This window comes from Dermacentor silvarum, chromosome 5 (genome assembly GCF_013339745.2).
Source record: "Dermacentor silvarum isolate Dsil-2018 chromosome 5, BIME_Dsil_1.4, whole genome shotgun sequence".
NCBI classification, from domain to species: domain Eukaryota; kingdom Metazoa; phylum Arthropoda; class Arachnida; order Ixodida; family Ixodidae; genus Dermacentor; species Dermacentor silvarum.
The window spans coordinates 163,556,662-163,579,363 of NC_051158.1; the positions used below are offsets into that span (position 1 = coordinate 163,556,662).

General features: G+C 48.8%; 2 protein-coding genes across 8 annotated transcripts in view; both read right to left on the bottom strand.

Annotated features, from left to right (window-relative positions):
* The window catches only part of LOC119453846 (uncharacterized), a 214,386-nt gene that overhangs the window by 150,868 nt on the left and 40,816 nt on the right, over positions 1-22,702 (bottom strand). The gene's annotated exons all lie outside the window — the stretch shown is intronic.
* Positions 1,621-5,090, bottom strand: LOC125945228 (uncharacterized). The gene is made up of 2 exons (XM_049666886.1): positions 4,192-5,090; positions 1,621-1,946 (listed from the first exon to the last, which is right to left on the bottom strand). The coding sequence occupies exons 1-2, from the start codon at positions 4,809-4,811 to the stop codon at positions 1,826-1,828; spliced, it is 741 nt and encodes a 246-aa protein (XP_049522843.1). The 5' UTR covers positions 4,812-5,090; the 3' UTR covers positions 1,621-1,825.

Here is a 22,702-nt window from a genome sequence, read left to right on the forward strand (position 1 = left end):
TGAATGCAATGATGAGCGAGCCTCCTGACCGACAGAAGGTGACCGAAAAGTGCCTCCAAGGGTTACATCATCATGAAGACGGCTACTCCCATGGCTACCTGAAGTCTGATGATGAGCATAAGCTTTTTGCGAGGTCCTTGGCTGCTGTCAACGAGGTATGCGGTGCGGACCATCAAGAGACCTAAACAAACCGTCTAAATGCAAGGATTATCGACTGCTTCTTAATGTTTCGCTCTGCACGTAGATTTATCATTTAAAAACGCAGTAGTAATTTTAACCAAGGACTCAACCCGGCAGAACGACTTGTTTTCAGTTGCGGTTAGTGTGCAACACTAGACAATTGATTTATCTTGGTTCGCCTTTTTGAAGATCGGGTTATCATTGTTCTGGTTACCGGTTCAGAGTTCCCCTGGCACCGATTTATTTCGGTTTGAGTGGAGTATTGTTCTGGTTACCGCGACGTGACCCGATCCTCAGAAATTTTGATAAACGTAAAAATAATTGAACTGTTATTTTTCGGTTTCAGTCATGATTAGAACTGCGCATGCAAGCTAATTGTGACTCTTGGGTTGTTTCTGGCATTCAAAAATTTCATCGGACCATAGAACTTGGATCTATAGGCCGCCAATTCCCTTTGAGACCATTTGTTACTAAATGTAAATGCCACTGCAGTCATTTTATACCACTCGCTGCGTTTAGGTACTGATTGATAGTGTGCACCAGCACCTGAGCTGCGCAAGTTTGTTTGCATGGGCACGTATGCGCACTGCTCTTAAACATATATGTTGTATTATAAATTGGAAACCCCTGACACCAAATAATGTGAAAACATTGCAAGGGCACGCATATATTTGAGCATACAATCTTCGACACAAGGCCCGTGTGTGCGGCCAACTGCGACCGGAGTAGAGCGTGTGAAAACATATATTTTAATACAGATCATTATTGCAACTTTTGGCAGAACGCTATGGATTTCACATATTGTAGGTCTCTTCATAATGCGTACAGTTTGCATGTTCAACAAAATATTGTTGGATGAAACTTTGCGAGTACACGTGCTCATTCAGACAGCGTGCATAGCTATCCTCGCAAAAGAAAATAGGGATGTTCACATAACAAAATTACGGAATTTTGTCTGTTCCGTGCAGAACAGTGTAGCCACTGTATTAATGCGGGTTAAACGTCCGTAAAACTTAAAACGGCGAGCATTTCCGTATTTTAACGGAAGTTTTTGCCATGTTTTTTGCAAACTACATATTTTCTGTACTTTTACGTGCAATTCCTCCGTATGACGGAATTTTTTTACAGTGTAACTGCTCTGACTAGATGACCGAGCGAGACAGAGAAGAAAGCAAACTATGCACAGTATTTGTACTCGCTGACAATCATGAGGAGAGTGCTGAGGATATCACATTTCGGGCAGGTACAAGGTGACATGAAAAGTGTAATTCGTCATAAAATTTTCAACACAGTGAATATTGATTTATATTGCCACCAAACAATGCGCTGCGCTGAATTAAACGAGAATCCAGTACTCACAGTACCCGCAATACTGCCATGCATGGTTGCATCAACGCTACGACGTCCAGCTTAGGTGCACGTTAAATTACGATTCCGCAGTGCGATTCCACGACCTTCCATTGTCGTTGCCGGTAGAGGGTCGGTCGGCTTCATCTGAGAAGAGAAGCCCGCTGTTGACGATGTGGGTGGGGAGTGGCGTGGACGGCAGCGCCACCACGAGCGCCGCAATGCGCACTCGCTCACCATTGGCGCGTGACTCAGCGCTCCTCAAGACGCCGCACCGGATCAAGTTATTCCCCAGGGTTCACGAAGCGTTCACAAAGGCGAAGCACTCGTCGTCGGCCGATAACAGTCCGTATCCGCTGAGGATGTTCTCCAGGCGGCCTGCCTGCTCCTGTGGCATCAGCCGCAGTAAGGAACCTCCCCTGGTGGAGAGAGGTAAAAAAAGGAAAACACAAATCACACAAACACAAATGGGCATTTAGTGGTAAATGGGAGAGAACTGCATTAGCATTATGTCGTACCTCTTTGAGGTCCCGGATGCATGACTGAAACTATGTTCACAACATTGCAAAGTGTTGCTCGGATATATATATATATATATATATATATACCATATCATAAGAAGCCAACAAACAATGCCATTAAGGACAACATAGGGGAAATTACTTGTACTTACTAATTGAATTAAAGCAATGATAAATTAATGGAAATATGTATATATAATATGTATATATATAATATATATATATATATATACAGGGTGTTTCAGCGAACACTTTCAAAAATTCTTAAAGATTGCCTGAGGCAGATAGCCCAATTCTAGTTCATGAGCTGGTCTACTCGAAGAGGCGGACATTACTTGCACAAGAAATTGAAATGCATAATCGAATGATTAACAAAAATTCACTAATTAAGTTTTTAACTAATTACCTGATGGCCCATATTGCAATTTACAAATTGTAGCCATGGAGTTAGCAAGGCGGATCCACTGGAACGAATTCTCGGGATGGCACCAGTTTCGAGATATTAATTCCCGAACTTTGGCGTTGGTGTTCCAGTTAGTTTCTTAAAAAAACGTCGCTTTCTACATTGAAGCACAAATTTAACTTGAACGTCAATGTGTTTTTCTGCAAAGTTCGGGAATTAATATCTCGAAACTCGTGTCATCCCGAGAATTAATTTCAAGTGGATCCGCCTTGCGAACTCCACGGCTACAATTTGTAAATTGCAATATGGGCCATCAGGTAATTAGTTAAAAACTTAATTAGTGAATTTTGTTAATCATTCGATTATGCATTTTAATTTCTTGGGAAAGTAATGTCCGCCTCTTCGAGTAGACAAGGTCATGAACTAGAATTGGGCTATCTGCCACAGGCAACCTTAAATAAATTTTGAAAGTGTTCGCTGAAACACCCTTTATATGGTACAAAAGAACGTCAGCAGGGCTAGGCTGCTTGCGCGAGCAGCGAAGTGGAGGAAGAGAAGGTGGGCAGATTATAGAACAGCTGGCCCAAGAACGAGTGCTGTCTGTGTCACCTTTATTCCGTTACAATGGCGCAGTCGACAGCACGTTATCTGCATGCTATCTCATTAAAAGTTATTTGTGTATAATCTTTTAGAGCCCTCTGGGACATGGGTAACTTAGTAACATAGGACATTGGTAATGCTTGCTGGCCATATTGTATTTTGCATGTTTGTACTTTCTCGGGCTCATGTTTCGCACGGCTATGCTGTCTGCACGAGTAGCCATAGGTTCCGAAAAAAGAACATGTCATCTAGCTCTTGTTTACAATTTCTGCAAGCTTTATAGCCATGAGTCTAGCTATTCGTAATTTGGCCGACGGGTTTCTGGTCACCAAAGTTTTCCAACTGGTTCCTTTACTCCCAGCATGCATCTTTCTGGTGCGTAGTTCGCCGAATGCGACAGTCTTAACACACACACATTCACAACATCATAGAAATAAATAAGTCTGACATGCGACAGGTTGTACTAAGAACAGTGGTTTGTTCACGAAATATCTGCAGAGACACCTTCCAACCCTTCGCATTGCTTGTGTCAAGAGGAATGCCAACAGGCTTCTAATGAGTTACCCAAAACCAGTGCCCAAACATTCCAACAATGCAGACAGCCTGAATGCACACGTGTCGAACCCCTCTATAACGAACTGCTTCGTTGGCTAAAATAATTACACATTTCAACTAACTTGTCACTTATGATGCTAGAAATGTATTTATAGCAGACGCAGCTATGTGCAGTATGCGGTAATGTTGGTCGGCGCCTTCAGCTTCACAGCGACTTCGAGAAGACAACTCTGGATGCGTCAAATTGTAAGGCTGTTTCCTGTAATGTTACATTCGATCATGTCAAGCCTCTCGTGGGAAGGTCGTGCAAAACGTGCCGATGGGAGCACGACAAGTCCACGCGCTCCGTCGACCCCAAGCCAAGAAAAGAAGGCCCTTTGCACCCGTGTGTGTGAGTGATTTTAGAAATAGGAGAAAAGTACAGCGCCGTAACTGCCTCTCAGGGGAGGGCACCTCAACAGCGCTGTACAGGGAGGGGGTGAAGGAGAGATAGTGACAGGGTAGAGAGAAAGTGTGGGGGATAGGGGGAGATGAAAAAAAAAAACCCGAGCGGCAAGGCCAGGAGGTGAATGCGGCATAACTCACAGCCGCGCGCGCAGGTTGGCGTCCTCGAGATAGTCAAGTAACGCCGAGTAGACGTGCTTGGCAATGGAGGGGTGTGCAGCCGGGAACAGGAGTTGCTGTGTGGTGTCGGCGGGCAGCCCGAGGCGACGGTATGCCGCGACAAGTGCGCCGCGCTCCGATGCCCGTGCGGGGCACTGAAGGAGGGCGTGCTCAACCGTCTCGATGTCGGCGTACCTGTCGCAGGACGGCAAGCCATCACCCGACAGCCAATGCAACCTCTCGGCCGTCCAGCAGCAACCGATGCGGAGACGCAGGATTAGAGCGCAGTCTCGCCGGCTCAGGCCCCTGCGGGGCAGCAACTTGGGGGGCATGCCGCCGGCGACGCGAGGGTCGGGGTGCTGCGTCTTCAGATAGCCGGCCACGGAGTGGCGGGCGACGTCAAACCGCGTCATGAACCGTGACAACGAAACCGGCAAAGAATGGGCCTCCTTTGCGAGCCGGTCTGCTTCCTCGTTTCCCTGCAGGCCAACGTGGGAAGGCACCCACTGGAAGACGAGGTCGCATCCCTGCTCGCACACGTTGTCAAGCTTGCACTGGAGCCGGCGGATGAGCATGGCGCCGTGATCTTCTCTGGCCAGCATGCCCAGCGGCGCACGCGAGTCCGTCAGGATGGCCGCTCGCTGGACAGGAAGTGGCTCGCGGCCAGGTCAATGGCGGCCAGCTCGGCATACGTAGATGACACCGCGCACAGAACACGGCACTGGCTCTGTGCCGAGAGCTCGGGGGCAACGCAGGCCGCCGAAGCCGCGCTGTCTCGAAGCACAGAGCCGTCAGTGTACGTGCACCAGCACACGGCCGGCGAGCTGCTCCTCGATCACCGCAGCCGTCTCCTATCGCAGGGCGCATGTGGCGGTGTTGAGCTTCCCTTTAACACCAGGCACGGTGGTGCGAATATTGAGCCGGCGGCGATGAGGGGGTGGCAGCCACGCACACGATGGACCTGGGCCGACAAGTCTGGTGAACTCGGTGACGCGGCGCCCAATGCCGGAGTTGGGCAAGGAGCGGAACCGGTCCATCAGCAGCTGCCCGTGTGGCGATTGGTGTAGGCGCTCAACATGGTTGAGCGCCCTCCCCACCGCGCGCGGAGAGACAGCAGTCTTGCCAGTCCTCGGCGAGTGTGGCGCCCACTTGTGACGTGTGTGGGAGGCACAGGAGTTGTCGGACGACGGCTCGGTGATCCGTGTCCAGTGCCTCCTACTTCGCTGGGCTGATGTCAGCAAGCGGCAGGCCGTGCAGGACTCTCGCCGAGGCCACCGAGTTGTAGAGGCACAGTGCCAAGGTGGGGGAGCAGCCCTGACCGCGGGCCAAGAGCGCGCGTGCGGCACTCGCCACCCGTTTGGTCCCCTTGCGCAGGGCAGCCACAGCCGGTTACCAGTTGAGCCAGTGGTCCACGAGGAGGCTGAGGTAGCGCACTTTCTTGCTTGCGTGTAGCGCACTTTCTGCTTGCGTGCCGCCGGTGAGCCCCGGCTGCAGGTGTGATCACGACCTACTGGAACTACAGACCTGCACAGATGTCCGGCTTCTATGGGAGCAGCTTGCGCCCACTTTCGTTCAACCGGTGGCCATAGGTGGCGCTTTTATAACCTGTTCGTCTGCTACTCGGCGGGTGGCTGGGCGGCGTTCGAATACATTTTCCTTCCTCCATGTTCGAATGTACGCGCCTGCTCTTCTGTAGCGGGCTGCTAGCATATGTGACAATTTCTTACGAAGACAACAGCTAGTGTGTAAAAATTGTTTAAGTGTACTCATTGTATTGGCATGTAAATGTAATAACGCGTAAAATAGTACACGAATTCTTTCTAGGTTTGATATTATGCGGAAATTTCGCGCCACTCCACACAAAAAAAAAAAAAACTCACTGATGGAGTGATTGTTTACGTGTTTGTTCGGCCCGTCAAATATGCATCGCAAAGCTTTTATGAAACTGTGAAAACTGATGGTAGAGTCCTTGCTTTGTTCTGCTTTACATGATGGCAGACAACATGTATACCATAATGTGATTGTTTACGTTATCCCACCTGTAATTAACTCAAGCAAGCTGCATGACATGCCTTCTGCAGCGTCTGCAGATTCACGCAGTTTGTGTGTGGTCTGCGTATACATATCGTCTGCGTGATTCTTTTAAATTTCCTTGTTCATATCAATATATCAAGTTTATTATTATTGTATTTCATTATTACTCCATTGTACTATATTTTATCCTATGAATCTTCTGGTAATCAGATTTTTCACCCTTCTGCGAAGGCAACGGGAAGAAATGTTATCGTCTGCCGGCTGTACTCGTTTTTCTTTCTTGCACCGCTCTTCCTACTGTATCTCGTGATTTAAATGAGAAGCAATCATTTGCAAATTTTCTTTTCTTTTTTATTTTCGTGAATCTCTGCATTTACAAACAATGCAAACGATCTGTGGCTGCCGAAATAGCGGCACGAGCGCTGGAACAGATCGCCGAAGCAGACGACAGCGAACAGGTTATAACTAGCGCCACTCTGCTCGCACGTTCTATCCCTAGCGGCAAAAGGGGTGAACTAGACCAGGCGTGCTGGAGCAGGGAGATCTGTGCAGGTCTGTAGTTCAGTAGGTCGTGGGTGTGATGAACCTGGCGTATTCACGCCACTAGGTAGCGCTAGCATCAAAAGCATCCGAACACTAGCGCCATCTCTTGCACTACTTTCACACTACACCGAGTCTTCCAGTGGCGCAGAGCTACGCCGGGAAGCCGGACTACAGGAGATTCGAGAGCCACGCGGGGAAAACATCAGGCGGCGTGGATAAAATCCCTATATAGACGTTTTCACGAGGGCGCTTCCGAAGGTCTGGCGTGGAGAGTATGTGTCAGTGTTGCCTGTTCGGTCTGGACTGTGAGCATTTTTTTTTCCTTCCTCCATGACTGTGAGCTTGCCTTGCGCTTGCATTGCGGAGTGGTAGCTTTCCCTCGATGTTTCCGTTTATTTTTGTCACGAATTACTTACGCTCGTAAATAATGGCATATATACTCATCAAAAGGCTACAGGCCAGCACTGTGCAGTTTATGGGTGCACAAACAACCAGCGGGAAATAACGATTTTGGGGACTAAGTGTGTCCACAACACAGCACTCCCCGAGACCACTGCTGATGTGATATGTTCACGTTTCGCCGGTTTCCTGCATCACATGAGGACTTGGCATTTCAGTCTAATGTGAACCAATGCACACATAAGTAAAATAACGCATTTTGGTAAACCTTTTTCGGCACATTTCCCAATAGGTTGCGAGAATTGTCAGCTCGAAGAGCTGACAATTGGGCCGGGTAGCACGGTTTTTTCACGGGCTCGGGCCGGGCTCGGGCACAGTGTGTGCTTTTTGACTCGGGCCCGGGCCGGGCTCGGGTTTTTTGACGCGGGCCCTGGCCGGGCTCGGGCTTTCTGGCGGTGTGCATGTAACGTGCAGCGAGTTATTTTCGGGCGTCTCAACTCTCACAAACATTATTTTTCGGTCTCGGGCCGGGTTCGGGCCCGTTTCGAGTCGGGCTCGGGCCGAGCTCGGGCCTAAGGTAAAGGGGTGGCGGGCCGGGTGGATAACGTAGATTATTTCCGGGCCAGGGCCGGGCCCGGGTCTCGCCATAAATGTTTTGATCGGGCTCGGGCGGGCCGCCCAACGTAAAAACGGGCCCGGGCCGGGCCCGGGCTGAAAAAATCGGCCCGTGCAGTGCTCTAGGCGGAGGCTACATTTGTTATTCTTTCAAACACGACTTCATTCCACTGCCTAATACGGGGGCCACACGGCGCACGTTTGATCGTGATCGAGGCCGATATGGGTCGAATTTCTTGGTCGCAATTGGCTTCTTTGCTCAATCTGCGGAAGGGAGCCAATCGCGGTCGAACATTCTGATCCAGATCGGTCTCGATCGCTATCAAAATGGCCGTGTGACACCGGTATAACACAAATTGAAGCACTCTGCGAGAGAATTAGTCGGTAAATACACTTCGCACCGGTATAACACAAATTGAAGCACTCTGCGAGAGAATTAGTCGGTAAATACACTTCGCAACGATCTGGAAAAATCGTGTCCTATGGAAGATGTATGCAGACCCTGTGTCCACCAAAACATTGTCTCTGCGTTCACACGCACCCTCCGCGGCCCTGCCCATAAAGTTAATAACTTCAACAGTGTGGTGCTGCATCGAGCTCACCCATCTTTGAGCGTTGTCTATGTGCTTGGGCAGCAAGAGAATGCAAAAACGAACGTGTCAACCTCATCAGCGCGGCCTAGTGCCAGTGCTAGAGTTCGGGAACCGTAATGCGTTAACTGTGCATGGCGTAGAAACACGCTAAATGAGCCCGCGCAAGTTAGAACGCAAAAAATGGTATTCGCATGGGTACGCGCGGACAATAGCATCATACTTTCAAGAATAACAGCAACGAAAAAATTAAATTATTCGCACAGTCAATCAAGTGAAATACTTACGTGCGTGCAGTGACCGCTTCGCTGACCACTAAGCGCTTTTCACTCACGGTCAGTAGTGGTTTGCAGTCATACGCATATGTATTTATTCGACAATTGTCAAGACTCGACATTACTTTATTATGAACATTGCACAGAAACTAGAGAAAGAACAGAGATGGCCCTAACGCTGCAATATTATTGGCTTATTTTGCTTCAGAGATAGCGCACATGAACAATTCTTTCCGTACGCGATATCTTCAATACAAACCTCGCGCACGATCTACGTTAAGGTTCACCGCGAGCGAAGCTTGTTCCAAATTCAGACATTCGAAAGAAAAGCCATTCCAGGTAAACAAACGTAAAAAATAGGTAAACAAATATATCTTTATAACAAGTCATGTTATAATCCCTATTGGGATTGACAGTATGTATAAATAAATAACTACTAAATACTAAAAATAAAAAATCTAGCACCTGGGCTGTATCAGTTGCGCTGGCATCTGTGATCACTCGCGCGTCGGTTCGCTGCAGGTACCGCGCTGCTCGATCGCCACGCTTATGCTTTGACATTTGGTTATAAGCACACTGCACCGCACCAGATCCAATAAATTTTGCATGATTGAGCTGTTCAGTTGCGTCGGAAGCGTATGGAGTAACCACCGCATATCTACCAACCACTGACACGCGTCATCGGGCCGCCGGCGCCTGGTTCTAGACATTGCCCGACAGCTACGTACGCGCCTGCTTTCGCTAAATGAGGCAACCCTCAACCGCGAAACCTAATGGTGATCAGATTCAATCGACGATACGGTCACATGTGTCCAGAAATAACAATGAAATATACCGCTGATTAGCACGCCAGGTCTCGATGAAGCAGACGCGGCTGCCGGCGCTACCGACGACGAAACACCACATCCACTGGCTGGGCTTGCTGTTGCCATGGCACACCACACTGAGCGCTCACGCGAGCACGTGAAACATGTAACAAGTCAAGCCGCACAAGACAACCGAAACGCAAGAAAACAATCGAAATAATGCGCGGCGAAGATTACACAACCGAAGTGCTGCCGGCCTGCTCTCGCAAGGCGCACAGTCCAAAATGGTGGCATAACATGTTCTGACGCTAGACGTCGCCCGCGTCGGCAAATGGCGCTGCTCAAACGTCGGTTTGTGAAAGGGTCTATAGACGTTTTCACGAGGGCGCTTCCGACGGTCTGGCGTGGAGAGTATACGTCAGTGTTGCCTGCTCGGTCTGGACTGTGAGCTTGCCTTGCGCTTGCATTGCGGAGTGGTAGCTTTCCTTCAATGCTTCCGTTTATTTTTGTCACGAATGACTTACGCTCGCAAATAATGGCATATATACTCATCAAAAGGCTTCAGGCCAGCAGTGTGCAGTTTATGGGTTCACAAACAACCTGCGGAAAATAACGATTTTGGGGACTAAGTGTGTCCACAACACAGCACTCCGCGAGACCACTGCCGCGATGTGGTATGTTCACGCTTCGCCGGTTTCCTGCATCACCTGAGGATTTGGCATTTCAGTCTAATGTGAACCAATGCACACATCAGTAAAATAACGCATTTTGGTAAACTCTTTTCGGCACATTTCCCAACAGGTTGCGAGAATTGTCAGCTCTTCGATGCAATATTTTCTCGTATTTAGTGGCAGAGGCTACATTTTTTATTCTTTCAAACACGACTTCATTCCAGTGCCTAATACGGGGGTCACACGGCGCACTTTTGATCGTTATCGAGCCCGACATGGGTCGAATTTCTTGGTCGCGATTGGCTTCTTTGCTCAATCTGCGGAAGGAAGCCAATCGCGGTCGAACATTCCGACGGTCTCTATCGCTATAAAAAGTGGCCGTGTGACACCGGTATAAGACAAATTGGAGCACTCTGCGAGAGAACTAGTCGGTAAATACACTTCGCAACGATCTGGAAAAATCGTGTCCTATGGAAGATGTATGCAGACCCTGTGTCCACCAAAACATTGTCTCTGCGTTCACACGCACCCTACGCGGCCCTGCCCATAAAGGTAATTAACTTCAACAGTGTGGTGCTGCATCGAGCTCACCCATCTTTGAGCGTTGTCTATGTGCTTGGGCAGCAAGAGCATGCAAAAAACGAACGTGTCAACCTCATCAGTGCGGCCTAGCGCCAGTGTTAAGAGTTTCCGGAACCGTAATGCGCTAACTGTGCGTGGCGTAGAAACGCGCTAAATGAGCCCGCGCAAGTAAGAACGTAAAAAAACGGTATTCGCATAGGTACGTGGACAATAGCATCATGCTTGCAAGAGTAACAGTCACAAAAAAAAAAAAATTATTCGCACAGTCGATCAAGTGAAATACTTACGTACGTGCAGAGACTGCTTCGCTGATCACTAAGCGCTTTTCGCTCACGGTCAGTAGTGGTTTACAGTCATATGCGTATGTATTTATTCGACAACTGTTAAGACTCGACATTACTTTATTATGAACATAGCACAGTGAGACGGCGTAAGGGAAACAAGCGAAAGAGCAGAGATGGCCCCAACGCTGCAATGTTATTGGCTTATTTCGCTTCAGAGATAGTGCACACGAACAATTCTTGCCGTACGCGATACCTTCAATACAAACTTCGTGTACGATCTACGTTAAGGTTCACCGCGAGCGAAGCTTGTTCCAAATTCAGACATTCGAAAGAAAAGCCATTCCAGGTAAACAAACGTAAAAAATAGGTAAACAAATATATCTTTATAACAAGTCATGTTATAATCCCTATTGGGATTGACAGTATGTATAAATAAATAACTACTAAATACTAAAAATAAAAATCTAGCACCTGGGCTGTATTAGTTGCGCTGGCCTCTGTGATTCCGTCGCGCGTCGGTTCGCTGCAGGTACCGCGCTGCTCGATCGCCACGCTTATGCTTTGACATTTGGTTATAAGCACACTGCACCGCACCAGATCCAATAAATTTTGCATGATTGAGCTGTTCAGTTGCGTCGGAAGCGTATGGAGTAACCACCGCATATCTACCAACCACTGACACGCGTCATCGGGCCGCCGGCGCCTGGTTCTAAGCATTGCCCGACAGCTACGTACGCGCCTGCTTTCGCTAAATGAGGCAACCCTCAACCGCGAAACCTAATGGTGATCAGATTCAATCGACGATACGGTCACATGTGTCCAGAAATAACAATGAAATATACCGCTGATTAGCACGCCAGGTCTCGACGAAGCAGACGCGGCTGCCGCCGCTACCGACGACGAAACACCACATCCACTGGCTGGGCTTGCTGTTGCCATGGCACACCACACTGAGCGCTCACGCGAGCACGTGAAACATGTAGCAAGTCAAGCCGCACAAGACAAGCGAAACGGCAAGAAAACAATCGAAATAATGCGCGGCGAAGATCACACAACCGAAGTGCGGCCGGCCTGCTCTCGCAAGGCGCACAGTCCAAAATGGTGGCATAACACGTTCTGACGCTAGACGTCGCCCGCGTCGGCACATGGCGCTGCTCAAACGTCGGTTTGTGAAAAGGTCTATAGTTCCACAAGCTTCACGCAGCTTCACAGTCACACCTGCGCGCCATCTATAGTGTTGTATGGATTCCTGTGTAATGTATTGCAGAAATTCCACGCTAGCATTTGCAACATTGGCATCAACAAATGCTAGCTCACCTAGGAGATTTGTAAAAAACGGTGTAGAAGGTGTCTTTGGCGTTGACACGTTTGCCAGGCGTATGCCCCACATGGCGGCGTTCAGACGCCGAGCTTTCTTTTTTTGGGCCACAGCGTGCTTCCCAACTGTGCTATACGAAGGCACGCCAGTGTAACACGACCAAATAATTAATATATATATATATATATATATATATATATATATATATATATATATATATATATATGCTCTCATTTATCTGCTTTCCGCCGTTCGCATTTCGATCGATGCTAGTGGCGCATAAAGCTACTAAGCACGAGGAAAAATTCGCACATACGCGCATCTAGCACAGGACTACAGCATTTTTCTAGTTTTGCTTATTGCGTTGTTTCTCTAGTGACTTAGAGAGGACGCTGCAGACAACTCAACTGAAACAGTATTTTACCGGACTATTCTTGATGAGACATGTGATGTATAATTTTGAGAGTTCTACAACCTGTTTGTATAATGTACTGCTGCTTGCGAAATACTGGGACTCCGGAGATGTGAACAGCAGAACTGGCAGCGACACCTTGTGACGCTTTATTCAACGCCTTAATAGCGTTACTAACGTTTTAAAGCGATCAAACAGCTTTATTTGTCTCTTTCCGCCATTTTCGCGATAGGTCGGTGGTGGTGGCAGGTATGTCGGTGGTCGATGGACGTTGGTCGGAAAGCGTTCGCTCGCCCTCTCATTCGCTCGTTTTTCCTCTCTCTCGCTATTTCGTTTGTTCGTTCGTTCATTCATTCATTCGGGCTGTTCACTTACACTGGCAATAATCGTCGATGGTTTCTGCATAATTTGTTTTGTTCCTGGGCTGTTCTGGACGGCGGTGAAGGAAGGTGCCGCCGTAAATTGATTTGCTGCTGCCGACTCCTTGGAAGTAGAAAAGGTCACTTCGAGAAAATCTATGACCAATGCAGGAAACTTAATTTCACAACTTTCGGTTCCGAATTTTGTTTCAATTTATTTCCCTCCAAATCAGTATTACCGCATTGAACACTTTCACCGCCCGATCCATGGGCGATTCATTGGAGTGGGTTGCGCCAGTTTACTCAGGAACAAATAACGCAAGGCATCAAAAGGGCGATATTTAATTTTAAATTGAATTCGGAATTGAATTGAATTGAACTGGCGGCGGCGGCGGCGGCGGCGGCGACCAGAGCGCATCCTAATGGCACGTACACACTAGCGGCAAAACGCGCGCGGCGCGCCGCCAGCGGCAACACGCAGCTGCGGCAGGGCGGCCACACCAACCGGCGGCGCGCCGCTAGGGTGGCTAGCGCCGCTGCGGCAATCACGTGACAGACTAGACTCCTCTCCCCTTCTCGAACAATCCGCCAGCTCCGTCCGGGAGCTGACGCGTGCAGACGATAGTACGAAACGAGTTTCCGGCTTATACCGGACGCGAGTACGAAACGAGCGCTTGGGCGGGTCCGCGTGACACCAGTTTCCCGCGCGCACGTCACGAAAGCGGGCCGCTGTCATTGGTCTCCTTCATCCGCGGCACGTGGCAAACCAGAAAAAATCGGTCGAGGCGCGATCCCTGCCGCGGCAAGAAAAAAAGTTGCAGTGGCTTAGCTCGGCTATGCCAGGATGTACGTAGCGTTAGCAAAGGTTCAGCTGATTATTCTTAGCTTTCCTTGTTGTCTAGATTGTCAAGGATTAGCTTGATTGTCATGCTTACTGCTGCTCCAATGACACACACGCGGTATACGTATTATGTGGCACATGTATTCATTACTCCTACGCTCAACCGCTAATTGCCAGGCAACTACTTCGGGATCCGATGAGTCAAGCTTCTCTGTTCTTCGGCGCTGTTGAGCAGCATTTGCGCTCTCCTTCTCCATGGCTATTAGACGTTTTCACGAGGGCGCTCCGACTGTCTGTGTGGAGAGTATGTGTCAGTGTTGCCTGTTCGGTCTGGACTGTGAGCTGCCTTGCGCTTGCATTGCGGAGTGGTAGCTTTCCTTCGATGTTTCCGTTTATTTTTGTCACGAATGACTTACGCTCGTAAATAATGGCATATATACTCATCAAAAGGCTACAGGCCAGCACTGTGCAGTTTATGGGTGCACAAACAACCAGCGGAAAATAACGATTTTGGGGACTAAGTGTGTCCACAACACAGCACTCCGCGAGACCACTGCCGATGTGATATGTTCACGTTTCGCCGGTTTCCTGCATCACCTGAGGACTTGGCATTTCAGTCTAATGTGAACCAATGCACACATCAGTAAAATAACGCATTTTGGTAAACTCTTTTCGGCACATTTCCCAACAGGTTGCGAGAATTGTCAGCTCTTCGATGCAATATTTCTCGTATGTAGTGGCAGAGGCTACATTTGTTATTCTTTCAAACACGACTTCATTCCACTGCCTAATACGGGGGCCACACGGCGCACGTTTGATCGTGATCGAGGCCGATATGGGTCGAATTTCTTGGCCGCGATTGGCTTCTTTGCTCAATCTGCGGAAGGGAGCCAATCGCGGTCGAACATTCTGATCCAGATCGGTCTCGATCGCTATCAAAATGGCCGTGTGACACCGGTATAACACAAATTGAAGCACTCTGCGAGAGAACTAGTCGGTAAATACACTTCGCAACGATCTGGAAAAATCGTGTCCTATGGAAGATGTATGCAGACCCTGTGTCCACCAAAACATTGTCTCTGCGTTCACACGCACCCTGCGCGGCCCTGCCCATAAAGTTAATAACTTCAACAGTGTGGTGCTGCATCGAGCTCACCCATCTTTGAGCGTTGTCTATGTGCTTGGGCAGCAAGAGAATGCAAAAACGAACGTGTCAACCTCATCAGCGCGGCCTAGCGCCAGTGCTAGAGTTCGGGAACCGTAATGCGCTAACTGTGCATGGCGTAGAAACACGCTAAATGAGCCCGCGCAAGTTAGAACGTAAAAAATGGTATTCGCATGGGTACGCGCGGACAATAGCGTCATACTTTCAAGAATAACAGCAACAAAAAAAAAAATTATTCGCACAGTCGATCAAGTGAAATACTTACGTGCGTGCAGTGACCGCTTCGCTGACCACTAAGCGCTTTTCACTCACGGTCAGTAGTGGTTTGCAGTCATACGCATATGTATTTATTCGACAATTGTCAAGACTCGACATTACTTTATTATGAACATTGCACAGAAACTAGAGAAAGAGCAGAGATGGCCCTAACGCTGCAATATTATTGGCTTATTTCGCTTCAGAGATAGCGCACATGAACAATTCTTTCCGTACGCGATATCTTCAATACAAACTTCGCGCACGATCTACGTTAAGGTTCACCGTGAGCGAAGCTTGTTCCAAATTCAGACATTCGAAAGAAAAGCCATACCAGGTCAACAAACGTAAAAAATAGGTAAACAAATATATCTTTATAACAAGTCATGTTATAATCCCTATTGGGATTGACAGTATGTATAAATAAATAACTACTAAATACTAAAATAAAAATCTAGCACCTGGGCTGTATCAGTTGCGCTGGCATCTGTGATCACTGTCGCGCGTCGGTTCGCTGCAGGTACCGCGCTGCTCGATCGCCACGCTTATGCTTTGACATTTGGTTATAAGCACACTGCACCGCACCAGATCCAATAAATTTTGCATGATTGAGCTGTTCAGTTGCGTCGGAAGCGTATGGAGTAACCACCGCATATCTACCAACCACTGACACGCGTCGTCAGGCCGCCGGCGCCTGGTTCTAAGCATTGCCCGACAGCTACGTACGCGCCTGCTTTCGCTAAATGAGGCAACCCTCAACCGCGAAACCTAATGGTGATCAGATTCAATCGACGATACGGTCACATGTGTCCCAGAAATAACAATGAAATATACCGCTGATTAGCACGCCAGGTCTCGACGAAGCAGACGCGGCTGCCGCCGCTACCGACGACGAACACCAACCACTGGTGGACTGAGCGCTGGACAGGCTTCAAGTCGCCCACAAGCACGAAACGGAAACCTGAAAAACAGGGTTCCAAGCCGCGCCGGCTCCCACGCCATAGTAAAAGGTGGCAAAGATTTTCTGACGCTAGCGCGCCACGTGGCAATAGGCGCGTCAAAGGTCGCGCGAAAAGGTCATACCACACTGGCAAACGCCAGTCAAGAAAGCGCAGCGGCTCCAACGCAGTGTCAGACGGCGACTGCGCAGCGAGCGCGCGCCGGCGCCAGTGCGTCTACCACGGCTACGACGTCACTCCTCTGGAATGCGCAGACCGGCGGCGGTGAGTCGCGCGCGGCGGCGGCGGAGTGCGTGAGAGGTGCCGGCTCCGGTGGCTCCGGTGCGCAAGCCGTGTGACATCACTGATCCTTGCACATGCGCAGCACGGCTCTTGATGTGCCGCGCGAAACGGGCTTGGCTAGGCCAGTGTAGTTAACGCTACAAAAACCTGCTTCGCGGCTGCTTTTGCGGCGCGCATTTTGCCGCTAGTGTGTACGTGCCATAAATCTGCTTACTCCTTTACGCAGGGAAAAAAGAAGAAAGGTCGCTGTTATCTCGCCACGGAACGCCGACCACAAGGACCATAACAGCAAGCTGAACCACTGCATCGTATTTCGGCGCAACGTCACGGAACTGCTGCGACATCTGGACACTGTTTGGCCCGATATAAACCCAGCGATGTCTGCCTGGCCTTCCACTGGCGGCGGCGGCGGCGACCAGAGCGCATCCTAAATCTGCTTACTGCTTTACGCAGGGAAGAAAAAAGAAAGGTCGCTGTTAACTCGCCACGGAACGCCAACCACAAGGACCATATCAGCAAGCTGAACCACTGCATCGTATTTCGGCCCAACGTCACGACACCGCTGCGACATCTTGACTCTGTTTGGCCCGATATAAACCCAGCGATGTCTGCCTGGCCTTCCACTGGCGGCGACGACCAGAGCGCATCCTAAATCTGCTTACTGCTTTACACAGGTCAGTTAACCACAACATTGTACTTTTGGTGCCCTTAATTTGTCTCGCCTGCCGCTGCTGCCATTGAACTTTAGCGGTTATGTCTAGTACAGAGTGATCTGTCTGTGAAAAGCCTACCACGCGCGATGAATTGACTCTTGCTTGTATTGGGTGCAACAACATTTTACATGCTGGAAGCTGCTGCGATGTAACACAAAAGGTGCTCCGCTTGAAAAGTGATACCTACCGGAAAACATGGAAGTGCGAATCTTGTCGGGAAGCAAAATCAGCTGGCGTATCGGCAAAAACTTCCGGTTCAGCATCCGAAGCAACCGATGTTGCCTTACAGCTAGCGATAATAGGAGAAAAGCTAGAGAAAATATTACCATTAAGGGAATCTGTTCTTGGGGCAGAAGAATCGATTCACGATATGTCACAAACGTTTGATGACATCATGAAACGTCTAGACAAACAGGACAAGGATATACAGTCGCTCAAGAAATTAGTGGACAAGATTGACGAAGCGCGATTGTGCGAAACACAGGTGCAGTTACAGGAAGCCATCAATGAACTCGAATGGCGCCTAAATTTAGAGTTTCATGGTATTCCTGTGACACCTGGTGAAGACTTGCTCGGTAAAGTGAATGAACTTGCACCTATTCTTGAAGTACCTTGCCTGACAGATATTACTGCCATACACCGACTTCCCGCCAGGCCAAACGGAACTCCCGGTATAATTGTTCGTTTCAGCCGTCAGAGAGAGAGAGAGAGAGAGAGAGAGAGAGAGAGAGATGTGGTACGCTAAACGTAAAAGGCTAAGGGACGTCAAGAATCATGCTTCAATCTTAGCAAATATAACGAAACAGAACAGGGAACTATACTATGCTCAACAAAAGAGTGGGCGGCAGCGAACAACTTCAGTTTTGTCGGGCATTTCTTATGCGGTAGGCCACGGGGGATCGAGCGACTGTTGTCAAGACAGACACGCGGTTGCAATCGTTGACTTAGTAGCATTGCTTGTGTGATCATCGCCGATATGGTTGTCTTACCCCACCAGTTCTCTGAAAAAGTAAAACCACAAAATTCGTCTTCGTCTTTTCTTGCTCTCAATTGTCGGTCTGCAAAAATAGATGACTTACAACCTTTTTTTTCATCGCGCAAGCTTCCCCTTCTGTGATCATATTAACAGAAACCTGGTATGAAAAGGACTCGGAAATGTATGCGCCACCACCGTATGCTCACTTCTTCGTGACGCGAAACAACAAAAGAGGGGGCGGTGTATCTATCCTTATGCGAAAATGCATCGATTACCACCTCGAAAAAAAAAAAAAAAAAAGAGTACACATGTGTAACTGATGACTATGAAGCTGTAGTGGTCCGTGCAAATGACATGTTTGTTGGCTTGTAATAGGCCGCCCGCTGGCAGTTCTGACAATTTATGGTTTTTCAGCTGAGCAGAATCTCAAACTTGTTGTCGGGGGTGATTCTAATATTAATTTGCTTCAACGCGATTCCAAACAAATGACTTCGTTATCGACTGTTAGTATGTGTGGCTTTGATATTGTTCCGACAAGCGCAACGAGAATAACGGACACATCAGAGACTTTGCTAGATTTATTCATAACGGATACCTTGCTCGAAAAAACTACCCTAGCTTGTGATATCAGTGATCATTTACCTGTTCTTCTAGTTTCAGACAGTTTGCCGTAAAAAAAAAGCAAAACATCAACGTGTTTATCAAGATATTTCGGATGCTTGTTAATTCAGTTAGTAAGCGAATGCGTCTAAGTTTGTGCAGCCGATAAAACTACTATCCCTACTCCGAATAGCCCTCTACTAATTTGCTATCGCAATTGATGTTTTGCCTTTCGGGCGAAACTGCGTCATTTTTATTTTAGTGTGCATGTTTTTCTTCTGCGTTGTGAACATTTTCTGTCCATGAAGTTGAGTGTTTTCGCCGGCGGACTTTATACGATTTTTCGACACGGGCAAGCAGTGGACTAACGGCCTAACTTCTGTGCCGTCGGTTAGCGACAGTGCCATTGACTTGCACTTCGCGGCGCATCCAATCGGCAACTGCACAAAGGAGGGGTATTCAAGGAAGAGAAGTACGTATGTACATTCGCCACATTGAATGCTGCGTTCATCAGCGCTCGTCCGGGTGCGAGCTACAAATGCTGAGAAGCATTTGCCTTTGCTTAATGAAGACGGACAGGTAGCAGGACTTCGTGATGACGGGCAAACTATTTTAAAGCTTCCTTGTGGACGCACACGACAGTGCTGATGGCGTCCCCCTTCGTAGTCGATAAACCAGCGCATTTCGGCTACAGTGCGCACGGACCACGTAGGTATGGCAGCCGGCGCTTTGCGCTATATAGCTTCACAGAAAAGTGAATGCAGTAAAGCAAAAAGAAAAAGAAGCCCTTATCTGTCACAAAGTGGTCGCTGCAAACGTGCGAGTTGGCTGTCGGCTGCCACGCGGACCCGTCCTGGCTTTTCACTGGAGTTGAAGCATCCCACGGCAGCGCACGGCTGAGGCATTTCGCCAGCGATTTCAGTATACACGGCAGAGGCACCGTATACCCGACGACTACGCAGCAACGAAGGAACGGGCGAGGAAACCAGCCGCATGGACGCACTGGCTCTACTGGCGACCCACCAAAAAAACATGGCGGCCGCGTGCTTCCCACATTAGACAGTTTTATTTACACGCACGTAGAGGCTTTGCGTACGTAGAGCTTCTAAGTGTAAGCAGTGCGCATGCGCAGAACGTAGCGGCCGCGCGCTGGTCTCACGGACGGACGTGAGATTCGATTTTTTTACATGCGTTTCTTGCGCACGTAGACAGCTTCGCGCGGGGGTTTCGCGAGATCCCGAACAAGCGATAGCGTGCTGAGCGCGCGCAGATGGCTTGCATGGAAACACGACGACAGGATGACTGGTAGTCTATTTCATTCCATGTGAACGATGACAGCAGATAACGCTTGCACAACACACTTCCGGGCATTGCGGATACGATGACTGGCACGCATCAATGCACATCACTGGCTTCGCTGAAATACTCATCTTGAATTGAATTGTTCATATTTCCCGATAGATGTAGCTACGTGGTGCGTCGCGTACGTGTAGCTAAAAACGTTTCAGATGGCGTGCACGTAAGGTACGTAGACTGTTCACGTTTGCGTACGTGAAGTCTCCACGTACGTGTAACTCTAACTGTCTATTGTATTGTATTGCGCGCGCATGCGCAGAGACCCCCCATGAAAAAGGTCCATTACAGCGGCGCCGCTCACGACCTGAAATGGTCCATGTTGTGTGCTTTAAGCCGTTCTACCAGCGCTAATGAACTTTGGGACTTTGTTTCTTTGTTGCATTATTTTTTCTTTAGTAAGCGTGCTTTTGTTCTTCGCTGTTGTGTTTGTAGTATCTGGACGATGCTATTAAGAGGGAGTGCATTGACACGCATACTTCTTTATCTTTCTTCGGTCACGTACCACTTTTCACCGGCTAACAAATGTTAAACGTTATCGGTCGGCGCAGGACACGCCTTCATGAATAAGAAGTTTCTCGAATGTTATCGATAGTTCTATCCTTTGGCTGTTGTCACCAAAGCTTTTGTAATCTGACTGTATGTGCGGCGCGAATTGTGCGCTACTTTCTGGAAGCCACGCGGTCACCAGCGATTACGCCCTTCGTCGAGTCATTTATAAAAGCCGATGCACTTGACCCGCAGATCAGATATTCGACGATCGCCGACTGTGCTCGCCGAAGTCGTACATTTAGTGTAGCCTGTTTTTCTGGCCCGGGTTCGCCCAATAAAACGCTAGTTTAGTGATTCCCAGTTTTGCTACTGTGTTCTTCATCTTCGCTACAACATGACAATGCAAAGGTGAGTGAGATGGGGTCGGTAACAGGTCGGGGGGGGGGGGGGGGGGAGGGAAAGACCTGCCGTGTGGCACCACTCCAGTTGACAAGGGCACCCGCCGCGGTGGCTCAGTCAGCTAAGGCGTTGCGCTGCTGAGCACGAGATCGCGGGGTCGAATCGCGGCCGCGGCGGCCGCATTTCGATGGAGGCGGATTGCAAAACCGCTCGTGTGCTTGCGTTGTAGTGCATGTTAAAGAAAACCAGGTGGTCAAAATTAATCCGGAGCCCTCCACTACGGCATGCCCCATAACCAGAACTGGTTTGGGTACGTAAAACCCCAGAAAGAAGAACCAGTTAACAAGGACTGGTGGAAAATGTGTTGTAGGTTGACGCTGCAAACGAATATCATGCTTTTCAGTATTTTGGAGTTTATATTGTCGACTCCGGCAGACGAGGATAACGGCACATATTCAATAGCCTTTGCAATACCATTTGCACCGATTATGTGCTATGACATGCGGGGGAGGATGATCGACAAATAGAGTTTGGGGTAGGGTATCGCCTGGTTCATGGGCGAAAACGGAACAAAAAGCTATGTTAAGCACTTGGGCTACATTGCTATCAGGTGTAAAAAAAAAATTATGGGGTTTTATGTGCCAAAACCACGATTTCATGTGCGGTGTCACATGTGTCATGTGGCACCATTCATCACGTAGCGATATGGGCTTGGCAGGTTGCGGGTTGATAGTCTTCCAGAACTTTTTCGGGTTTCATATGTAGAGCAGAGGAAAAGAAGGTACGCTACGATTGAGCTGCGAGGGACTCAAATTGTGTTTCGGTTTCTCGGTATTTATGCCAAGCTGGGGTATTCAGTGACTTGGTCGTACGGAATTGTATTTTTTTATACGTCTGAGTGACCGAGCCGTGGGGATCCAGACTGCTCAGTAACTGGGACAGTAGGAATGTAGGTTTGAGTTAGTTAATAATAATAATAAAATTATTATTATTTGGTTTGTACACATATGACATAAGGACACGAAGGAAATAGGCAGGGAGCAAGCTTACAACTGCCACCGAGAGGTTGCTGCAATTTTATCAGTCGCTTGCGCATCGCCAAATCAAGTACTAGCCGCGCGGCGGCGTTTTCTTCGGTATCGCCAGCATGGAGTATAACATTTCTAGAAGACTAGGACACAGTCATGAACAATCGCAAGACAGCAGCTAGGGCTCTGCAGCACTACTAAGGCTAACATTCACCACCTATACTCCCTAATGCGAAATTTGAGTGCAGCTCTATACGTGTTTTCATTCGCGATATATTGGCTGGCGCGGACCATCTGTATCGTGCGGCACATTGAAACGGAGCGAAGTGTGGCGCGACTGGCTCGCTAATCTGGAGGACCGCAAGAGCCAGCACGTGGGTGACGCGTGGGCGCGATTCACAGCAGCCGCCAAAGACAGACCTCCCAACGATGTGCGTACTCTGGCGAGATCTCGTAGCCATCGTCGCCGAGCTACACTTCTCACGCTTTCGCCATACCTTCCTCCGCTTTCTCGGCTCATGGTTCCGCCGCACGCCCCTCTC